The following is a 21,921-nucleotide window of genomic DNA, read 5'->3' as shown; positions in this document are numbered from 1 at the left end:
ATCCATGAGCTGCTGGAGATCTTTGGCAGAGTGGGTAGTGACAGCTGCATCGTCGGCAAAGAGGAAGTCACGCAGACATTTCAGCTGGACTTTGGATTTTGCTCTCAGTCTGGAGAGGTTGAAGAGCTTTCCGTCTGATCTGGTCCGGAGATAGATGCCTTCTGTTGCAGTTCCAAAGGCCTGCTTCAGCAGGACAGCGAAGAAAATCCCAAACAAGGTTGGTGCAAGAACACAGCCCTGCTTCACTCCGCTTCGGATGTCAAAAGGGTCTGATGTCAAAAATTCAGCATCAAGTGGTATATAACATGGTGGTATTCAAAATTACCAAAGTTTTCTCAATTTTGGCCACTAGTGCCAAGCTCAGGTTGTTGCCCCCAGAAAGCTTGTTGCCTAGTGCAATTGCTACCCCCTGCACCCCTTAGTTACGCCACTGAGTCATCCCAGTGACCTTCCTGCTGACCTTTCTCACCCTTGTTCGTTCCCACCTTTCCCCAAGGGAGCTGTGTGTTTTCTGTGATTTGTGCTGCAGTTTCCACACATGTGAGCTGGAAAGATAAGAACAAAACCAAGTGTTGTGTGTGTGTGTGCTCAAAATATGACTTTTCTCAATAAGCAGCTGCTTATTCAGAACCTACTACAGACCCCACATGCACAGCGTTTGATCACAGTCACCGCCAATGTGTTCGCCAGGAAGCATCCCCCTTGCATTATCTACCTGCTTCCTGTTTCCATCAAAAGCATGGGTGGCATCGTTGCACCTTGGAAGTGGCAGCGTTCTTTGGCGCAACCTGCAGTCCACTACTTCCTTGACTTGCATGCACACAAGAGAGGCCACAGGAGCACTCTCCCTGTGGCAGTTTCATTGCTGCATTAGCAAGTTTTCCCCTGTGGTGGAGCATACAGAATGTTGCCCCCTCTGCATCTCCCAGAGCAGGGGTGCCCAAACCCCGGCCCTGGGGCCACTTGCGGCCCTTGAGGCCTCTCAATGTGGCCCTCAGGGAGCCCCCAGTCTCCAATGAGCCTCTGGCCCTCCAGAGATTTGTTGGAGCCCACAGTGGCCCAATGCAATTGCTTTCAGCATGAGGGCAACTGTTTGACCTCTCATGTGAGCTATGGGATGAGGGCTTCCTCCACTGCTTGCTGTTTCACATCTGTGATGCAGTAGCGGCAGCAAAGGAAAGGCCAGCCTTGCTTTGTGCAAGGCCTTTTATAGGCCTTGAGCTATTGCAAGACAGAATAATAATAATAATAATAATAATAATAATACAGATATTTATATACCGCCTTTCTAGGTCCTCAGATTTCTCCTCAGACTTTATTCAAGGCGGTTTACATAGGCAGGCTAATTTAAATCCCCATAGGGATTTTTACAATTGAAAGAAGGCTCTATCTTTCAAGAGCTACAACAATTCAGATGTTTTGTTCTGATCTGGCCTCCATCCTGGCCTCCATCCTCCCACGCTCAGAGCAGATGAAATAACTCGGCTCAGCTTGTCAGCTGCTTCAAGGTCGCACGGTGCCGGTAGCCTCGAACTGGCAACCTTCGGATGTTATCTTCAGGCAAACGGAGGCTCAACCCTCTAGACCAGACCTCCTGCCCAGACCTCCTGGTCTTATATGAATGAAGAGCTTCATTCATTCATATAAGTTCATCTTTAATCTATTCATTTATGTAAACTTCTGTAAATTTATTCAAATTTTAAATGTAAATTAATTCTTTTTCCCCCCGGCCCCCGACATAGTGTCAGAGAGCTGATGTGGCCCTCCTGCCAAAAACTTTGGACGCCCCTGTCCCAGAGCAATGAGGAGTTGCCCTTGAATGAGAGCACTGGAGACTGCAGGGGCAGCACAATATCGGTTTTACTTACAAATATGCAGGAAGGCACTGAGGGGAGGGGAGCCACAGGTGCTCTGACCGGGCAGCTGATCCACCAGCCCAGATCAGGTCTCCAGGCAGACACTTGTGCCTGTAAGGAGCCTTCAGTCTTCAAGTCACAGCTCTTTCTCTCTGCCTCCATCTCTGTCTGTTGCAAAACTACCATTTCAATGTATGCACCAGGACCCCTGGCCTTCCACTCTAGCACAAGCACACCCTTGCGGTCCTCCTGTTTGGACAGCTTTCCTATTTGAGCTACCTCCTCTGACAGCTCCCCTCAAGAAACATCAACTGACCTTCCTGGACAATGAATTGCAGTTATGGAAATGTTAATAATTTGCAAGGGAAAAGCAGGAGAGAATTTCTTTCCCTGTCTCTGGAGCAGGGCAAGTGAGCATCCAGGGAGGGAGAAAGATGCCTGAGTCAGGCTGGGACCCATCCTTCTCACCCAGCTATTGTCAGAGCGCCTTTACTCCCACGCTAGTCAAGAGCTCTTGCAAAGCTTTTTGTGCAGCCAGCCCGTTCCCATTCTCCCTCACTCACTGCAAAGGCACAGGATGGGATCTCCACTGTCTCCAAGGAAAAGACCCCCTCCCCCCTTTTCCATCCTCTGCATTCTCAGATGTGTTTATTCGAAGCTTGAAAGGCCAAAGCATGAATCTGAAAGCAGTACAATTTGAAAACTAACAAGGAGGGAGGCAAGCCAGTACCCTTGCTCTGAGGAAGGAGGCTGCTTAGCATGCAGCCCAGGCACTTGTATGATGGAGGCCCACGTGACTCCGCTGCTTTGCTAAGCTCAGGCCATCCAGGAGGGGAGACAGGACCAGCAGCTCTCTGTCTGGGGCTCTTGAACCAATAACTGGAGTCAACAACAGAGGTCTCGAGGGTTGTTTCAGCAGGCTCAGAGAAAGATCTGCCCCCCAAATCAGAGAAAGAACTTTCTTAGTCCCAGCTCCAAAACTCTGGCATCTGGCGCATTTCTCAGCAATGGGAAGAGAGGGAGACATTTAGACAGAGGGAGCAGAGCCACTACTAGTCTGTGGAAGCCATTAGTTGGTAAACATCCCTGAGCACAGCCTTGTCTCTGGAGAAAAGGAACCATTTGCTGCTTTGTGCCATCATGTTCCAACCTGGAATTTAAAAGTTCCCAGCCAGCAACAGCTTCCTTTGGAACGAGAGCAGGCAACATTTCAGAGCCAGAAGAGGGTTTTCATTTTGGCAAGGGGTTTGGATCCCTTTTCACTCATTTTATTCTTGTTTTTTTTCCATTTTGTACTTATTTCCACAGGTTTTCATTTTAAAAAACAAAGGGAGTCTTCCTTGCAGCAGGAACTCTTGGCAGTGGCTCCTCCAGCAGCCATCTCCAGCACTGGCCACTTGATCACTAGGTTTGGGGGTGGGGGGAGAACAGAGGCACAGCAGGGCCATGTGAGGAAAAGACAAAGACTGCAGCCATGAAAACATGTGATCGACCGCTTGGATTTCAGGGAAACCTAGAGAATGGACATGGTGCAGAATGGACCCTTTCTGTTTGTGTAAATTCCACCCCACAACACTGCAGCCAAACCCTACTCTGGCAGGGGCCCCGCTCTACAAAGCACTTCACATCCTGGCCATTCCAGACCTGCCCCGAACAGGCTGAGTTCAGCTCTTAGAGAAGATGCCTTCGTCGCCACACTGGAAAGGCCATGTTTAGGAAGGGACCCAACCCTTGGCTTGCTGCCTTATTTCCACTGTCATACTGTGCAGCCCAACAGAGGTCTTTTCACAGGTGGGTTTCACTGTGGGGCTTACTCTTATAGGTGAATGCAGAATTGCTGCTCTAATCTTGGAGCTGCCGGAGAAGGGAAGCAACGCAAATACAAAAACATGTCAGGCAAGACTGAGCAAGGAGTGAGAGAACCACAATGCGGCTGCAGAATCTTGCTGACCAGCAGAATAATGATACACTTTGCAAACAGACCTGAATCTGCCTCCATTAATACAATCATAATGTGGGGTGGCTGGTCAGGTGCCCAGATGGTGAATCACAGGGTTTGTCTGAGAGTGAGCAGAACAGCCACTTAAGAGCGGTCTACAGCACAGCTAGGGAAACTCTTCCCAATGGCAGCATCAGCCAACCTGCACAGGACCGTGGCATGGTGCCCTCTGCGAGAGGTTTGCAGGAGAATGGATGGTCAGTCACAGCAAAGGCAACCACTGCAGGACCACCAGGGGCAGCTCTCTCCCTCTCACACAGCTGAAGCAGCCTCACAGGGACTTCAGCTGGGTGCACCTCCTCACTAACTGGCATCAGCTGCCCTGGCAGGGGCTGGCTCAGGCTGCTGCCAGGATCTCTGCGTGTCAAGCAGGGGCCAGCACTGAGCTCTGGCCCTTTCTCAAGCACCGGCTGAAATCTGAAAAGGAAGCCACCAGGAGGAAATGTGCTGCGAGCGACGGGGAAGGGGCAGCACAGCCAGGCGAGGGGTCCCCCAGAATCCTCCGCAGGCTCACTCCTTCCCCAGCACAGGGGTCTGGACTGCGGCTCGGCTGCCCTGCAGGCTCCCAGGGCCAGAGACCGATGCCCAGCCGAGCAGGGCAGAGCAGGGCAGCGGTCCGTCTGTGCGGGGCTGCGGAGCCTCTTCGAGGCAGCAAGAAGCCTCCCGGGCTTCTCCGCCCGCTCCACAGAGGAGCCCCGACCAGCCCAGGCCCCCAGCAGCCGCTCTCCGCCACTGTGCTGCGGCCGCAGCGAGCGGGGCTCGGCTGCGCTCCACCAGCCGGGGCGCCAGCGCCGCTCGCGGCACCCTACGAGCAGGCGGTCGGGCTCCGGCCCTTCTTTGGACGGCGGGGCGGGAGGGAGGCTCCCTGCCCCAGAACCCCGGTCTGCGCGCGGCAGTAGCGGGGCGGGCGCTGCCTCCTCCGCGAGGGAACGCGGCTGGGCAGAGCTGGGTCAGCGGGGGCCCGGCCGGCGGGTCTCCCGGCCCCGACCGAGCGCGTCTACTCGGAGGCAAGTCCCGCGAAAGTGCGCGGAGAGCGGGCCAGCCCGCAGCGCCCTCGTCCCGCCGCCAGGCCTGGAGCTCAGCAGCACCTGCGAGCGCACGCGCGGCCGGTCCTTTGGGGGCGCATCCCGCCCCTCCCCCTTGTGGGCGGGGCTTCTGGCGTGAGCGCCGGGGCCGCGCCGGCTCCAACTCTCGCGAGAGGCGGCGACGGAGCGCGGATGCGGAAGTAGCGGCGCTGCGGGCGGCTGAGGCGAGCCTGGCCGGGGGCGGGAGGTGAGCGTAGCGATCATGTCTCCCTCTCCCCGGCAGGGCGGGAGCAGCAGTTCCCTGGAGGCGCTCACGGGCTCGGAGGGCGTCCCTGGCCGGGCCCGTTGGGGCCGCCCGGCTCTCGCCGCCCTCCCGAGCAGGCCGCCTCGCGCGGCAGAAGCAGGGCCCGCTGCAGTCGGCGGACGAGGACAGGGCGGGCTCGCGGTCCTCCTTGCCCGGCGCGGTGCAACTGTGGGCCGCCCTCCACCCGCCCGGCTTGCAGCGGTGGCGTAGCTGGAGGGGGCGGAGGAGCAGGTCCGGTGGGGAGGCTCAGCGGCCTCTCCCTACGGAGCCATTCGCGGAGCGAAACGGAGCCGTACGGCTGGGAATGGCTCTGAAGGGAGGCGCCGCTTGCCCGCCCTGCCGAGCCCCCCTCCAGCTATGCCACTGGCTTGGTGGCCCCCAAGCACGGCCTCCCTCCTGCCGCTTCCGCCTGCAAAGAGGCCCTGAGGGGGTGTGAGCGGGACACAGCGGTGCACGGGAAGGGCCGAGTCTTCTGCCCTCACGCCCAGAGCCAGGGATGGCCTCCGCACGGAGTGCTGGGATAGTCAGGACAGGCAGGAGAAAGTGGCTGTTGCTGGTCTGTGAGACTCCTTGCCACAGGACGTGGTGATGGCATCTGGCCAGGCTTCCTTTGAAAGGGGGTTGGACAGATTTCTGGAGGAAAGGTCCGTCGCAGGTTCCAAGCCGTGATGGCCCGTGCAACCGCCTGGTTTGGAAGTAGGCTGCCTCAGAATGCCACGCGCAAGGGAGACCACCAGGATGCAGGGCTCGTTTTCTTATGTGCCCTGAGGCATGTGGTGGACCCCTGTGAGATGCAGGAAGCTGCACCAGTGGGCTTCTGACCTGATTCAGCTGGGCTTTTCTTATGTATGGGTGTGCATGGGAGTCGGAGACCCTGCAAAAATGTTCTGCATTGGACCCCACAGCTCCTAAGGCCAGCCCTGCTTCTGAAGTCTTTCCCACCCTGAGTCTCCTTATAACTTGCCCACTCTTTTGTCTCCTGCTAGGTGTGGCGAGAAGGCACAGCGCCCCCTCCCCTCAGCCTCCCCCATGGTGGGGTTTGGGGCCAACCGGAGGGGAGGCCGCCTCCCTTCATTCCTCTTCGTCGCCTTGTTGCTTGTCATTGCAATCCTTGCCTTCAACTACTGGAGCATCTCCACCCATCAGACTGCCCTGCAGGAGGAGGTGGCCGAGCTGCAGGGTCAGGCCAAGCGCAGTGATGTGGCCCGTGGGCGCTTGGAGAAGAGGAACTCTGAGCTCCTTCTGCAGGTGGACTCTCACAAGAAGCAGTTGGAGCAGAGGGACTTGGACCATGGCCATCTAAGCAGCCAGTTGCAAGCCAAGGACAGTCACATCAGGAAGTGTGAGGAGAGCAGGGTGAGGTGCCTTGTGGTGTAAATAGCCCGGTGCTTGTGTTGAAGATGGAATTCAGAATACCTTTTGTGTTGGCTGGTATTCTGTGATTTGTGTATGTATGTGACTGGCCAAACATACTTCTAAGTGGGTGAGTTGATGGTTTGAAGACATTTGTGCCTTGTCATGTGGCAGTAAAAGGAATACGTCTTGCTAACATGACTGAAGGTGGAGGGAAAGTCCAAGGAAGGGTCTGAAAAGCAAAACCTATCCTGGCAAAGTGAGATCCCAGTGGCTTTGCTATCTCGAGAACACAGAAAATAAAAGTAAACTTTCTGTGGAAAGCTACGATGGAACAAATCTTCCTGTGCCTTTTCTCCTGTTGCACCAACTTTTTAGGGTGCACATCCAGCACAAGTTGCAGGACCTTTCAGAAATTCTGACAACTTCATGAAAAAAGGATCAAGATAGCATGTTTGTCTTGTATTCTCTCCCGGAGGGCTTGTGCTCTCTTGATATCACTCGTAAGAGTTTTAAACCTAGGATGGAAACAGCAAACTTTTCTCCCATTCTGAAATGGTATCTTTCGTTTAAAGAAATGTCAGTGCATTATCCATAGCATTTTGAATGAAAGAAAACAGATTTTTGAAAGTTTTGGTAGAGATCTAACTAGTTTGGCTGCTTGGAACTATTTTTTCTTAACAGTTGAGGGGAGGGTCAGGGGACAGGTTCAGACTCCTAATAGGCCTACTAATCTGAATAGCCTTTAAAACCTGTTTCCCCTTTTCAGGTCAGGCTTCAGAACAACATATCATACCAAATGGCAGACATCCATAGCTTAAAAGGTAAGAGGTCCCTATGATGAAAGATGTAACATGCAGCAGTAAAATCTAGTACTTCTGGAGTCTGAAGTAAGAGAGCATAACAGCAGGGCAGCAGTTCATAACTTCAGTGCGAATGAGAGTTTATAACTTGCTGTTGTTGTCTACCTGTTCACAGTCTTGTTAGCCACAGTATCCTTTTCTGGTTCTTCTACAAAGTTGAGAGCCTGTCTTCTCTTGTTATGCAGCTCACAAATGTGTTGACTTGTTCTCCTGAGTGACTTTGGGTGCAAGTACTATTGCATGAGCCTAATACAGTGTACAGAACTGTGGATGGGTTTTAAAAACTGGAATTATAGCTCTGGTGATATGTCTACCAGTTATGTTCCCTTCTGTCACTGTTATTCAAACAAGTGCTATGGTACTTACAACAGGAATTATATTGCAGTGGTGAATAGAAAGCTGGATATTGTGGTTGGTAATCCTCCTCTCTCCCCATGTACTCCTCCATTCCCCACAATCTCCCTTTCTGCCCCTCCACTCCTGCATCATCTGCTGGGGGCTGGGGATAAGAGTAGGCCCTCAGTTTGGCTGTACTTGTCTTAAGGAGTGACTAAACAGCCACAAGATGGGACTCGTTAGCCTGAGAAGGCAGCTCATCTGAGAGAAGGAAAACTCTGACCTCAAACCTCCACTGCCTTATGGCTGTATCTAGTTGTGGAAAAGGCTTCAGGAGTCAACCTCAAGGCAAAATCAGGAGCCGGAGTCCCTGAGGCAGTTCACGGCTGTATACAGTCATGCTCTGGCAACTCCTGCAACGCCGCTGGAACCAAATGTCTTGGCTTCTGCCTTTCCATTGGACCATTTCAGTGACGTGGAGAGGGGGGATTTGCTACATGGGTAACAGCCTATCCTCCATACCTACTTTACCCAGGCTTCACACTACACTTGTTCCCAGTGTAGAAGGGATTGTCACTCTTCAGCTGAAGAATTGGCCTCTTCAGCCACACTAGACGCTGTTCCAGAACAGAGCGCGATACTATAGTCTTCTGAGACTGAAGGTTGCCAACAGACAAGGGAGTGGTACCACGTATCAACTACCTTGCATGTTATACCACTTCTGTTCCTTACAGGAAGTAGTTGCAGTGTCCTAAAGCAAATCTCCCACCTCCCAGTTGGCAGTGGTAATCTTGGCATACTGCTCCGACAAGAGGAGTTGGGAATTTCCATCAGTTCCTTAAAGAAAATAAGCAATGTGAAGGAAATAAGATTGCTTTGTATTTATTGCCAGTAGTACTCGTTTATATATAAGAGGCTCTGAGTGTAAATGACAGGAGCACGTGAGATGAGCGTTGTGGTAGCTTAGGTTTTATTTAAAATATGAGGTACAAGTTTGTCTTGGTATAATATTTTTAGGTCTGTGCATGTATCTCATTAAAATGCAAGATATTAAAATTGGACAAATGTACAAGTCGTTGAGACTTGGCACCCACTCTTCTATTCTGCAAGTGGCCTTGCTTTTGATGCATGTTTTAGAAAGAGTGACATGTTATTCTCTGAATGTCTCTTATGAAACGTCTTTGATGCTGTTAGACACTGTTATGGTGTGTCCTGGCCGTTTCTTGTCTTCGCTGGATGTTGATTGTTCTTAAGAATGTTGTAAGCTACTCAGATGGCCCCCTGTGGAAATGGAAGGTGGAATATAAAAATGCAGAGTAACTTTGGAGTGAGCGTCCTACCCAGTTGAGTTCTGGGTTTCACATCTGCTGGCCAAGACATTGATTTATGTAAAGATTCAGTTATAAGTGTGATTTAGGCTGGAAAATGTGTACTCTCCTCACCACGTCCCTAGGAAAAAATCAAATTTAAAAAACTAAACTCTTAAGACTACCTTTTTTATACTTTGCCTTAGAACAACTTGCAGAGTTGCGTCAAGCATTCATTCGTCAAGAGGACCAGCTTAATGAACACAAGAAGAACAATACTCAGCTCATTAAAAGGTTGGAGTATGAAAGGTGAGTGAGCATTCAGATCAAGGAAAGAATGCGTTGCTTCCCACTCCCCTGCTCTATAGTGGCCGTGTTGGAGAGAGGAGTGCGTTTTAGGGCAACTGTATTTCGTGGTTGGGCCTGTATGTTCACATTGAAGGGTGGATTCCAGGCTTTCTTTTTTATGTTTATATAGTGCCCTTGATGTTCATGGTGCTTTACATAGAGTGAGAAGAAAGGTCCATGGCCTGGGGGTTTACAGTCTAGATCAGTTATTTTCAATCTTCATCTCATGGCACTAAAACATTCAAGGCACACCATCAGTCTTTTGACAACTCACAAGGCACAGCACACCGCTGGTGGGGGGCTCACATTGCCCAGTGGCCCTACTAATAAATAACCCTCTCCCAAATTCCTGTGGCACACGTGGAGACCATTCACAATACACCAGTGTGCTGTAGCACAGTGGTTGAAAATGGCTGGTCTAGATGGGACCAGAGAGATAGCAGGCAGAGGTGGGGAAACCAGAAGCAGATACGATTGTTTCTTTTATGCAACCCTAAACTTGACTATAGTAGGCAAAGAGACTTAAGGTGTGAGACCAGGGGTTTCACAGAAAAGTGGCTTTCAGGAAGGATTTTTAAAGAAGCAAGTTAGGGTGCATCTTGTTGGTGTTCTGGAACGCAGCTTGTCTTAAGTGGTGGCAGCAGCAGAAATTGCGCCTGGAAGCCTGTCACATCTTAGCCCATAATTAAAGCCTTCTTAGATGTAACCAGTCAACATGGACTCCTTTCTGTCATTTGGTTGTTTACAAAGATTTGTGGAAGAGTTGAAGTTGGGGGGGGGGTTAGGAATCTGCTTTCCTGCTTGTGTTGGCCATTGAGACAAAAGAACTTCCACTGGATTCTGTGGAAGGCTGCGTCCATATCCAGTGTGGATTAGGCACAAAGAAGGCAGATTTTTGGAAGCTGTTGGGGCATTTAATAGTGGCGGAATGAAAAATCTGCCTGAATACAAATCCAGTCTTGGCAGAGCGAAGAGTGGGAGATGCACTAGTACAGAAACTGAGCTGACGTGCAACTGTATAATCGGTGATATTGGCTGGTAGCTGTCACAGTATTACTTCTTGACTTTGGTGGTCGTGTTGAGGAATACCCATAGGTCCGTGGTAGAGCATATACTTTTGACATGAATGGACCCAGTTCCTGGCATCCTTGATCAGAAGGACTTGACTCTGAGAACTGAGGAAGACAACACTGCCTGAGAGTTTGGAGAACTGTTACCATGCCAAGTAGGCAGTTCTGGGCAAGATGAACCAGATGCTGTTTTTGTAGAAGGAAGTTTTTTATATTTACCTTCACTTAACATAAAAAACTCGTTACGGGAACATAATAATATTGCAGCAACAGGGAAAGAACATGGTTTTCTGACTTTCAGCAATTTTGAAAACCTTTTATCTCTGTGTGTTGTATTTCAGTTTTCAGTGTGGACATCAGATCAAGGAATTGAGAGTGCAGCATGAAGAAGATATGAGAAAGTTAGAGGACCAAGTTATACAAGATCAAAAGGCATGTATGGTCTTTTGAAATTTAAACCATTTAAGATCTTTGACAAGTGCTTGAGGTAGCCTGAGATAACATTTTATTTCTAAAGTATCTTAAAGAAGGGCCAGGATATAGCGAGCCATGGCTTCATTGTGTTAATTTTGCCAGCCAATCCACCATTGTATTGCAATGCGCTCTGTCTTTCTTGATTCACTGCCAAGTTCCAGGATGGATAGATGAAGAGCAGAGCTATTCTGGTGCCATGATCTGAATAACTCTTTTTCCATAAGCAATACTGTGGGCTACAGCATAGGATGGGGAGGGTTCGTAGCTCAGTGGCAGCAGGTCCCAGGTTCAAACCCTGGCAGTGCTTCAAGGGAGGAAGAATCCTTCTCTGCCTGCAGCCCTGGAGAGCTGGTATTGCCGATCAGTGTATTTGTCTAGACTGACCAAGGTCTGACTCGGAATCAAGCAGGTTCATGTCCTTTTCTCCTGACTGTGAAATTCAGGTTAGATGAAGATGAAAGCAAAAAGACTTTATTTTCTGCCCGTAATTTTTCATATAGAATGGGATTCTAAGGAACCCAAAAGAGTGGAAACCTCGTTAGATGTCTGACTCAAACACAAATGAAATGCGATCATACTCAAGTTAATTTTTAACGCTTTACAACAGCTTGCCCAAAGGAGCCAGTTGAGTAAAGATGCAGAGGCAGGCCTGAACAATAATCCAACAATACTGAGGCTGACCCAAGAATTGGATGAAAAGAATGTAGTTAAGAATGAAGCACCTTCAACCAACAATATCTCAGATGGCAAAGGTCTGTGGTGTAGTGCAACTGTGGTAAGAGGTGACTGAATTACTGTCTCTGTAGCTTCTTGAGAAGGATGCAGAATAGCTGATGAAGAACTCGGGTCACGAGGCACTAATCTGGTGCCGTTATACCTCTAGGCTAACAAGGACTCTGCAGAGTGACCTGCCTCCAACATAGTGGGGGTTGGGGTGAACAACACCCAAGTTCATTTAGAAATTTAATGGAAGTGACAGTAAGAGGAATGTTCTCCTGTTTTGACAGAGAAAATCAAGCCAGGTGATGATGCAGGCATGCCTGGGATAGAAGAGAACGACCCTGCAAAAGGCGCAGACACTCTCACTGGTTAGCAACACTATATATGTGTGTTTTACTTCTAAAGTATGTTTACTATGTAATCTGGTTTGTAAACTACTCTTGTTGAAGGCAGTATTTAAATATTAATTTTAAAAAGCCATAATTTTAAATTTCTTAAATGAAAATTACTTTGTTAATGAGCCACATTAGTTTCTCATGACCCAGGAAGTTTAGAAGACAAGATACTACTTTGGCTTGGTGAAAATCTGAAAAGGTGCTCATAGCTAAAGCTGCATCCGTACTGGCTTTTGTTCAGTGACAAGAAATCTGCCTTTAGGAGAAGTATGAGTTCTCAGTCTCTTTGAGGAGAGTGCTAAATATTTGCTTCAGAACATGTACAGCATGTGGTACCTGCGGATGAGTGAGTTGCAACATTAATTTCTTTTGTTTAGCTTTGAAGAAGCCACTTGTTTCAGCTTCTCAAAATGAACATCATCAGCCCAATGATGATCTTCCCACAGAACAGCCCCATGCTCCAAATCTGGCTCAAGGTAAAATGAGTCCATTTCAAAACAGGAAGTCTGATGAGAGGTTTTCCTTGTGGAGAGTGTCCTGGAGTGGGCTTCTTGAAGGCAGGTTGATACAAACTGTCTCTTAGCCTTCCCATTGGGAGGATCCTTACCATATCCTGCCCACATGGCAAGGTTGGCGCTTTGGCCTCCCCCAGGCATGTTTCTCTTCTGTGTTCCCACATGATGGCTTAAAGCAAAAAGTGGGTCAGGTGGCCACAAGATTCCAAGAAGGTGATCTCTTGGCCTAGTAAAAGCTTGGCATGGTTGAGGCAGCTTAAAGGAATTCTATCTGGGCTTCTTGAAGAAAGTTGGTGGCAGAAAGTAGAAGCAGCTGAATATAATTCTTGTAGTATCTGGTTGAGCACATTGACACAGGTGGATTGAGCATGAGGGAGGGGGGCTTCTGGCCTGCAAGCCGGCCTGCTAGAACAAAAAGCCCTAATGAAGCATTAATTAAAAAGCATGTATTGGGATTCACTGTTCAGCATGAGAATCTTGATACTTGGCCCTTTTGAAAGTGCTTTGTATTCCTGGTACCTGCAAGGTACAGACCACCAGAGCTTTTTTACTTCTTTTTTCTGTGTTAGGTGTTGGTATGAACCATGATGGAAAAGCTGATCTGCTAAAACAGTTACCACCAAACCCTCTTCAGCAGTTAATTCCTGATCACATCATGGATAATCAGAAAGCTGAAAGAGAACTTATAAAACAAGCTTCAAAGGGTAAAGGTTTCCAGAGGATGAAGCAAAGTAAGTTTGACCAGATCGTCAATAACTGACTTCATGCATGTTCTCAATGCTTTGACATGAATGAAAAATTTAGGACATTACAATGACGTTGAAGTGTGGGGAAATTTTGCACCTAAGAGAAAATCTGAAAAAAGTTGCCATTTTGATCACTTTCATTCTAAAACACTTAAAGCATGACTTTCCAACCATTCATTGCTTTAGCATAAGTGTGCTCTGAGGGGAACAAAGCCCAGTCTTCTGATTGTCTTTCCTTTGGCAGAGAAGTCTTAAAGGCTGCAAAGTGGAGTCAGATGAGGCAATAGAGTAGTATAGGTGTTAGAAGTATGTCTGTGGAGGGATTGGAAGCTGGGGCTTTCAGGGCAAGAAGCATCTTGGGCCACAGTAATCTTGGCAGGACCAAGTGGCAAAAGTGAACTCTACAGGCTTCATATTTCCTGCAGGAATTGGAGAGAGACTTTGAATTTATGGCACACATGGAAGTGTAGCTTAAATTTTTGTTAGAGTTCTTTATGTTCTTGTTCTAACTTCAGGTTTTCTTTAATCTTATCAAACAGGAAAGTTGAACTGCATGGATTGTAGGGTGTGAATTGAAGCCAGTTTAAGAGCATCCATACGCAGGTTTGCACCAGTTGAGCTCACTTATAACTTATCTGTGTTTGAATGGTAAACGTAAATGGCGCTTTCTCTAAGCCATTTTAGATGATAGACAAAATTACAGTTTTAGTAAAGAGCCACTTCCAGTTGAACTAGGAAGTGTGCTTAAATGGGTTTATTTGGGTCATTATAGCTTTGCATGAATGCCCAAGCTTACGGAAGATGAAGGGTTTACTATGAAATATGGACTGGAATTAGTTGTACATCTAACACCAGATCTTACTTAAATTTACTTGTCCTTTAGCTTCACATGTGTGCTCTCTTCCCTGCTGTTCTGAGTTTCAGCTGACTCTCTAAAAGCCTATCAAGAGCTGTCGAAGTTTTGGAGATGTGACAGATCAGTGACATTTACTAGTGTATAAATGTTTTAGAGCAGATGATGATGAAAAGTGGAATATAATATTTTAAAAATACAGCTGAATGAGTTATCTTGGATTGTCATGGTTTATGTAAAACAGTTTAAGTGAAGAAAAATGTCATATTTGTCATGTTCCTATACTTTGAGGAGGCCTCTGTGACTGCTTCTCCAACACAGGATGCTGTGCATACCCCATTGGCATAGCAGCACTGGCACTGGAAAATTGAATAGGATTGGGCCCTGAGTGGCCTTGGCTGGACTTGGATGAATCCAGTTCATTTGTACTTGCACACATGCAAGTCTGTAATAATAGAATTTAAAGAATAGAATTAAGGTTACATATAACTCTGAAAGGCATTTAGGGATTTCAGAGAATACATAACATACACAGATTGCAAAAGCAATAAAACTAATCTTACTTGTTCCTATTGCTCACCTGGATCTTTCCAACTTCTGAGCATAGGCAAAGGGTAGCATCTCTGTCTTACCATGGCTGATTTGACCAGACAACCATGATGGAATGACAAAGAGCAGCTCACCCCTTCCCAATTACAGGGTTTTTAATACCTTAAACTTGGCCCTTGGCCAACTAGAGATTTGGTCCTGCTGAAGCTTCTGGAAAATGATCTAATCACCTGAGGCTATTGGTCATTCACTCTGACCCCTCCCAACTAGAAAATTGCAGCCACAGTCAATTCCCAATTAGCAAGACCTTGAATATCAAGCCTCTCACTCTATTGAAGTGAGATTCAAGGAGCCTCTTCTCCAGTCTACTAGCAAGTTCTATTCCTACAGCTGCTGCAAAATGGCTTTAGGCTCACAAGACTGAGTTAGACCTAAGTGATTTTAACCTGTTCTTCCAATGCAGTACAATAGACTAACAACTAATGTATGGATAACTGAAGCCATATATGGTTGAGGAATGTGTTGCTGAAATTATTCTGCTTCCAAGGGCAGTTGATTTTTTAACTTTTCAAAATGTGTTAAGGTTGTAAAGGCCACATGTTGATTCCTGTAGTGCAGGACTATGAGGGCTTCTTATATTCCTTATGCAGTACTCTGACAGCATCCAGCCATGATATTTAACTTCAGAGTTCTCCAGCACAGTTGAATGGAGATAGGAGAATTCTGGAGAATGGGTGTAAGCAATAACCAAGCCAAATGTTCTGAATCAAAGGGTGGCCCATAAAACAAAGAACAGCTGGCAACCCCTAGGAGTAAAGCATTTTAGGTGAGCATGAGATTCCTATAGTTATATGCATATATATGAGTAAATACTGGTTTCTGTCAAAAAAATGGTATTTTCAAACTTGTAGAGAACTCTAAAGTTTGTTAGAACTTCATGGATTTGTTGTGGCTCCAGAAATGGAAAATATGTAGATTCTTCACTTTCCGGATTTGTGCTGTTGGACAGGCACTGGTGAAACAAACTTACAAACTATTCCCTTTTATGGAGCTTGGAGTTCTTTGTTGTGCCCATTCTTGACTATAGCTGTTCTTCAGGCTTAAGAAAACAGATGACAAGAGATGTGGAAGTGTTCCCAAAGGGAACTCAGAAACAGTTATGCAAACATTTCCCATTTTATTTTCACTACACCTGACAAAAAATTTCACTGAGCATGCTTTGCATACAATTTATTGTTAAATGTCTGTAACTCTTTCCTATAATCTGCGTGTGCGAATGAGTGAGAAGGTGAAATGTCCGTCTTTGCTGTGATTCTTGGCAGCATGGAAGGCTTCCAAACTTTCATGCGCTTGACAGCTAGCACATAGGATTTGACACACAACCTTACCCATCCTAACTTCCTTTTAATCAGCTGTTAGCATGACATTCATCTGTACTCTATTCATGTATTTCGTGTGCTGTGCTGTCTCTTTTCATGCTTTTACTTGCCCATTTTAAAGTTTGTAACTGTACAATCCGAAGCATGTTTATCCAGAAGTAAGTTTTGTTGAATTTAGTGGGGCTTATGTCCTGGTAAGTGTGTTGTCCTGTTTAGGATTGCAGCCTGAAATTCTAGAAATTTCAGCATTTCAACGGCTAAGAAACTCAGATCTCACCAAACCAATGGATCCATGTTGCTTCTGGGGCAACCTGTCTCTGAATCCCAGCTGCAGGGAAGCCAACAGAGTGGTGTGTCTTTCTCTTCTGCTTCTGGGCTTCCTATGGTGCAGCTAGGGACCACTGTGGGAAACGGGATATTGGACTAGATGGGACCCCTTAGGCCTGATCCAGGAGCCAGGCTGCTCTTATGTTCAGAGCAACCAGAATCCCATGGTAATATTTGATCAATGGAAGCCAAGGTGAGCCTTGGGCCTTCAGCTCCCCCCGGTAGGAAATTTGCCTCCATTTGAGGATGGCATTTGGATTCTTATCCAGAGACAGATGTTCATAACTGGAATTTTGTATGTATTCAGATATTTGAGCAATTAAAGCGTGAGAATTTCTTTCTGCCGCTGTGTGTGCTTCAGGTGTCTTATCTTCAAGGACATGAGCGTTAATGAGAGATGGACTTCAGGAGAGGGCCTTGCGAAGCTGTGCATTTGTTTTGGCAATTCATAAAGTTTCAAGGGTTAATTATTTGAAGCCAAAACTGTTTCAGATTCCTTCCTCCCTTCTTTCCTCCTTGCTTCTGACTGAGTCCTTTGCCTACTTCACAGGCCGGTTCTTTGATGAGAATGAGTCCCCTGTTGATCCGCAGCAGGGCTCTAAACTGGCGGATTATAATGGGGATGATGGAAACGTGGGTGAGTATGAGGCAGACAAGCAGGCTGAGCTGGCTTACAATGAGGAAGAGGATGGTGATGGTGGTGAAGAAGACGTCCAAGGTGAGCTTGGGCCTGGTCTCCATCCCATTCACATAATTCCCTCACTTGAGAACAGTGTGTTTGTGGAGAGCATAGACTGGCAGTCTTGCCATTTGGGAAGGTCAGAGGCAGCATTGTGAATATTTGCTGTACCAAACTTTGCAGCTGCTTAGCAAGTAGAATAGTTGGTTAAATCTCGAAACAGCCTCTGCTTGATGATGTCTTTGTTACAAATTCAAGAACATTAGAAAGCTGGAGAAGGGCTGGACTGCTGTGGCAATGAAGGGGGTTCTTGCATGACAACTGACTGGGAGTGCAGCGCCTTCCTCTCTTCCTGCTGCTAAAGATGAGCATGGCTGCTGTTCAGAGGTTCATTGGCGAGCGTGTATGTCTCACTGTTCTGGATGCCCACCATTTCAGTAGAGTGGCACAGGTCCAACACCTGCAGGTGTGTCATGACCATCACTGCCTGAATCATGGTGATCTGCAGCACTCTCTCACAACTGTTGCCTGCACTGACAGACGTGTAGAAACAAATCATTTTATGCCTCACTAATACGTAGATTCTTGAGACCTCCTACATGCAGGGGTGCTGCTTCCAGCATCTGCGCCTGCCTTTCGCATGCTCGCTTTCACTTTCCATGTACCTCAGAGCATCACTTTTCATTCCCTCTCAGGTTCCAGCATGTCATATGCGTGGTATGAAGTTTTCCAGGTTCAAAACTCCATCTTGCACGTTCTTGAACAAAGTCACAAATGTACATTTTTTTCTTTCAGAAAGCAGCTTTACTAACTAGCAAGAAATATTTTCCATAGTTCTGCCCTCTAAACAGGCACTGGAATCCATGTTAGGAGAATATCTGTTGGCTGCTGTGGGAAGCAGGGGTGCTGGACTATAGGGGCCTTTGGCCTGATTTAGTAGGGCCTGACTTGTGTTTTCTGTGAGTTCTGTGTCCCTGATAAGCTTGGAAGTTCTAGAGACACTTTCCAGACCTTGCTTTGAGATATACATACATTTGCATTGTGTGTTTCAGGCTAGTATTTTCTAAACTCTCATTCTTGACTGTGGGTTTCTGTCTTCATGATCAATTGGAAGGTTTTGTAGGTTAACTTTCTGATCTTGAAGCAAATGCAAAATTACGTCACAATATTTAACTGAATTTTAGAATGGAGTACCCCTGGCATCTTTCAGATGTCAGGGAATCAGCTATATTCTTTGCTGCTTGGAGAGACAATGGTAGGTATGCCACACTATCACTGATAGAACTAACATGCTATTAAGTTTAAAATTCTGGAATTAACACAGAACTGTAAACGTAATTATATGCAAGATAAATCTGCTCAAAATTGTTCTCTTACTTTTACCATCTCTAAATGGCAACCCCTTGATATTTTATGAGTGTTGAGTGATGTTTTTCAGTACATCAGGTATCTTTTGTGTCAACCGATGATTCTGCAGTTCCTATTATACCTGTTGTGCAGGCAGTCTCTTAACCATGGTTTGGAAGGGTGTCCGAACCCAGCCACTGTCTGTTGTGATGGAGTTGCTTCTGATTGGTCTTGTGGCCTTTGTGTGTTGAGCAGCAAGTCTGTAAATGGGGCGATGTGCATAGTGGATCCATATAAGATGTCCACTGTCAAATTCCTGTTCCAATTTTAGTTAATATTTTGACAGAATTCTTGTTGGATATGCAACCCATGAATGCAGAACCAGTACAACAAAATAACAGTTGCTCATTCTTACAAGGCAAGTGGACAACATTTGCTTGCAAGTGCTTGTGAATTTAAAAATGGACCCACTTGGAATGGTTATGCCCAAGTCAATGGGAAGGAAAACATTCTTGGAGAAGCAGCAGAAAGATGACTGAAACCCAGTCTCTTAAAAGCAGAAGCATTCACTAAAATGTTCCCCTGTCTAGCAAAGTATTGTACAGAGTAAAGCTGGCTATACACCCTTTCCTCCCAGCTCCACTACATCCTTTCAGTTGACATAGAAAAGCAGTGAGTTCTGTATCTTCAATGTCCGGAACTGGTGCTGGAGACCTGGAGAGCTCACTTGCAATAATTCTGGTGTGTCCCCTTCAATTTCAGATGATGAGGAGAGAGAGCTTCAAATGGATCTTGCAGACTATGGGAAGCCACGCTTCGACAATGTACTCTAGCCCTAAACTACCTTCATCGGAATGCTGTGGCAAGAAAAATCTGAACCAGTTTTGTTTTTTCAGTATTTAATGTACAAGACATTGAAAAGAGTGGCAACAAACAACATAAACGACAGCCACTTAACATTAAGCAATGGAAGGAAAAGGTAAAATGCTGTACATATGTTTATATTTGTACTTTGCAAATTGTTTTGTTGGATTTAGAGATGATTTGTTCTTCCATAGCAAGGCAGTCAAAAGTCCAGGTTTATGTTGACCTGGGAATAACAAACTCTTCATAGATTTGAACTGCAAGACCATACCTCACCTGTAACCTCTGAATTAACTGACATTGCCAAATAACATAGGTTACTCTGCTTCTGAAAAGAAGCCACTTTGTAAACTGGAGAAATTATACAGTTTGTATCGTACATACATTAACTGCTCCATTAGGGAAATAAGTGTACAGATGGGACACCTTTTGATATAGCTATGTCCTCGGTCCATACAATATTTTCTCTTGCTGCTGTGATTTGTATTTTACAGGTAATATGTCATTTGAGAGAGTTGCCTGAAAATTTGTTAGATGTGTTTATGAAGATTAATTCTTTAATGCACCCAAGAAAGGTCTATGACAGTGACGCATTAATCCTATGTGAGAGGATATAGCTAACTCCACAAGAGCAACTAAAATTTTCCAGTACAGGAATTTGGCAACAGTTTAAAATCACCTTTGGCTGAATTATCCTGTTCCTAAACTGGCTAAAATGACACCCAGCATTTCCGGAACATTAAGGGTAGAGACAGGCAAATCTGTGTGTTTGCAGCAGTGGTGTTGGTCATAGGCAGTAACAGAGGAATGTGTTGAAGAGTCAACACTTTTCTGTCTGAACTCTAGATGCTGTTCAGACTCACGTGAACTCTGAACTTCAGCAATGCTGTTTCTTGTCAATGTCAATACTGTAATAATGGATTTGCTCAAACTATTGGGCATGTTATGTGTTGTGTGTTTCTTTGTGTAGGTTGTATGTTTTTTTATGGCGTTAAGCACTTTCTGAAGTTCACGGAAATGGTATGTCCACCGATACTGCTCAGTGAGTGGCAGTGTCATGTTATTAACCCTAATGAATGATCAACAAGGGCTACTGTGAATAGAATTTATAGGTCCTGTGACAGGGTTGATTGTACTTCACTATTTCTGTACTCAGGTTAAAGTTCACTATGGTAAGTTAAGGTTTATTTGTGGTAACTTAATAGATAACTTGCATTGAACAAAAAAGGATTCATTTTTATAAGACTGTTTTTAGGAAAGTGTTTGCTTTCTGGCAGCAGAAACGGCAGTAAAGTCTGTGAGCGACTGCTTGAGAAGTGCTCATTGCAGAACTCTTACTCCTTAACGGGCAACTGTTCTTCCAGCTGTCTTATTTCCAGGGGGAACTTGCAGGGTTTCGTGCACGAATCCAAGCCTGAGCCTGTATTGGATGGGTGGGTGTCTCCTAACACCTCCAGTATCTCCATCAGTCTTCATTATTGTACCTTTGTGAGTTGGCCAAAATGTGTGTTCCCCAAACAAGGTGTAACTTTATGAAGATTCTGCTGTCAAAGTTTAATAAATTCTAATAAAGGTTAATACCAACAAGCATTTGTCCCTGTATCCTTATTCAAATAGCCTGTGGTTTCCAGGAGTAACACAGAGGGAGTGTAGGTCTTTTGCAAAACCTGGCATATGTCTTAAAGGCTGTCTTTGGGAGGACTTTACACAGTTATTTGGACCATTTCTCAAAAGGGTCTTGTAACAAAATGTGACTGAAAGCTCCACTGGACTTCCTGGGGCTTACTAAGGCATCAGTAAGCCTTAGGCAATACTCTGGGTCAGTTAGCGGTCTGCATTGAATGGCTAACCTTAGCCCCCCCCCTTGGTTCAGTGTGTGTGCATTCATAATCTGATTTCATCCCCTTTCTGTTTCTTTTACGCAACTGCTGTTCTTTTCAGTGGAACTGAAAGTTTTCTTTCTGTATTGCCTGTTACCTGCAAGAAGATTGATGCACTTCAGGAATCTTCTCTCTACATTCTTAAAGTGTGGATTCTCCAGGAAGGGGTGCGTGTGTGAAACATCTGGGAATTGCTCTGTTCCTGCCCCACTCCTGTTGTCATGTCAGATAAGTTAAATTTTTTTTAACCAGACCCTCAGCTTCTTACTTAGTTGCCTTCCTCAGCAAAGCTGATCATTTTTACTCAGTTTGCATTTGAAACTTTTATTTCAAATGTTCTCATTTGGTTGTGAAAAGCCAGTTCTTTTTCCCAGAACAATGCAAGTTTTAATCTAATTCTGCCTCTGCAGGCTGCTTCATGCAAGGTGGTTCAGAGTCAGAAGCTGGTGGTCATCACCTGCCTGTAGGAACGAAGGGTTTGGACTACAGATCCACAAATGCATTTCTCAGACTGCTGACTTTGAGGGTGTTTGCTACAGTGAATGACAGTGGCCTTAATGTGGGGAGGTAACTTAAGCCATAACCAGTATGAATGCTTGTGATAAGCACCCTCCCTCAGTCCTGTAACATTTCTTGCTTCAAGCAATACGTACTAGCTGGATAGCTGACCAGTCTCTCTTAGCACTTGTGTCCTCTGCACTTGGCTCTACACACGTGAGTCTGAACAGCAAT

The 21,921-nt window shown here is 46.3% G+C and overlaps 1 protein-coding gene across 3 annotated transcripts; it reads left to right on the top strand.

Moving 5' to 3' along the window:
• The first annotated feature begins 5,058 nt into the window (after positions 1-5,058).
• Positions 5,059-20,896, top strand: GOLM2 (golgi membrane protein 2). 3 transcript variants are annotated; one of them, XM_066635954.1, is made up of 11 exons: positions 5,059-5,127; positions 6,171-6,540; positions 7,307-7,361; positions 9,250-9,352; positions 10,803-10,893; positions 11,543-11,687; positions 11,943-12,023; positions 12,428-12,526; positions 13,135-13,296; positions 16,970-17,137; positions 19,208-20,896. In XM_066635954.1, exons 2-11 carry the CDS (start codon positions 6,214-6,216, stop codon positions 19,276-19,278), a joined length of 1,302 nt encoding a protein of 433 aa, XP_066492051.1. In that variant the 5' UTR covers positions 5,059-5,127; positions 6,171-6,213; the 3' UTR covers positions 19,279-20,896. The 3 variants fall into 3 exon arrangements, with proteins under 3 accessions (XP_066492051.1, XP_066492052.1, XP_066492053.1); XM_066635955.1 differs by lacking the exon at positions 16,970-17,137; XM_066635956.1 differs by lacking the exons at positions 16,970-17,137; positions 19,208-20,896 and adding an exon at positions 13,851-14,362.
• Positions 20,897-21,921: the final 1,025 nt, after the last annotated feature.

This window comes from Tiliqua scincoides, chromosome 8 (genome assembly GCF_035046505.1).
Source record: "Tiliqua scincoides isolate rTilSci1 chromosome 8, rTilSci1.hap2, whole genome shotgun sequence".
Lineage (NCBI taxonomy): Eukaryota > Metazoa > Chordata > Lepidosauria > Squamata > Scincidae > Tiliqua > Tiliqua scincoides.
This window is presented reverse-complemented; position numbering and strand designations above follow the sequence as displayed.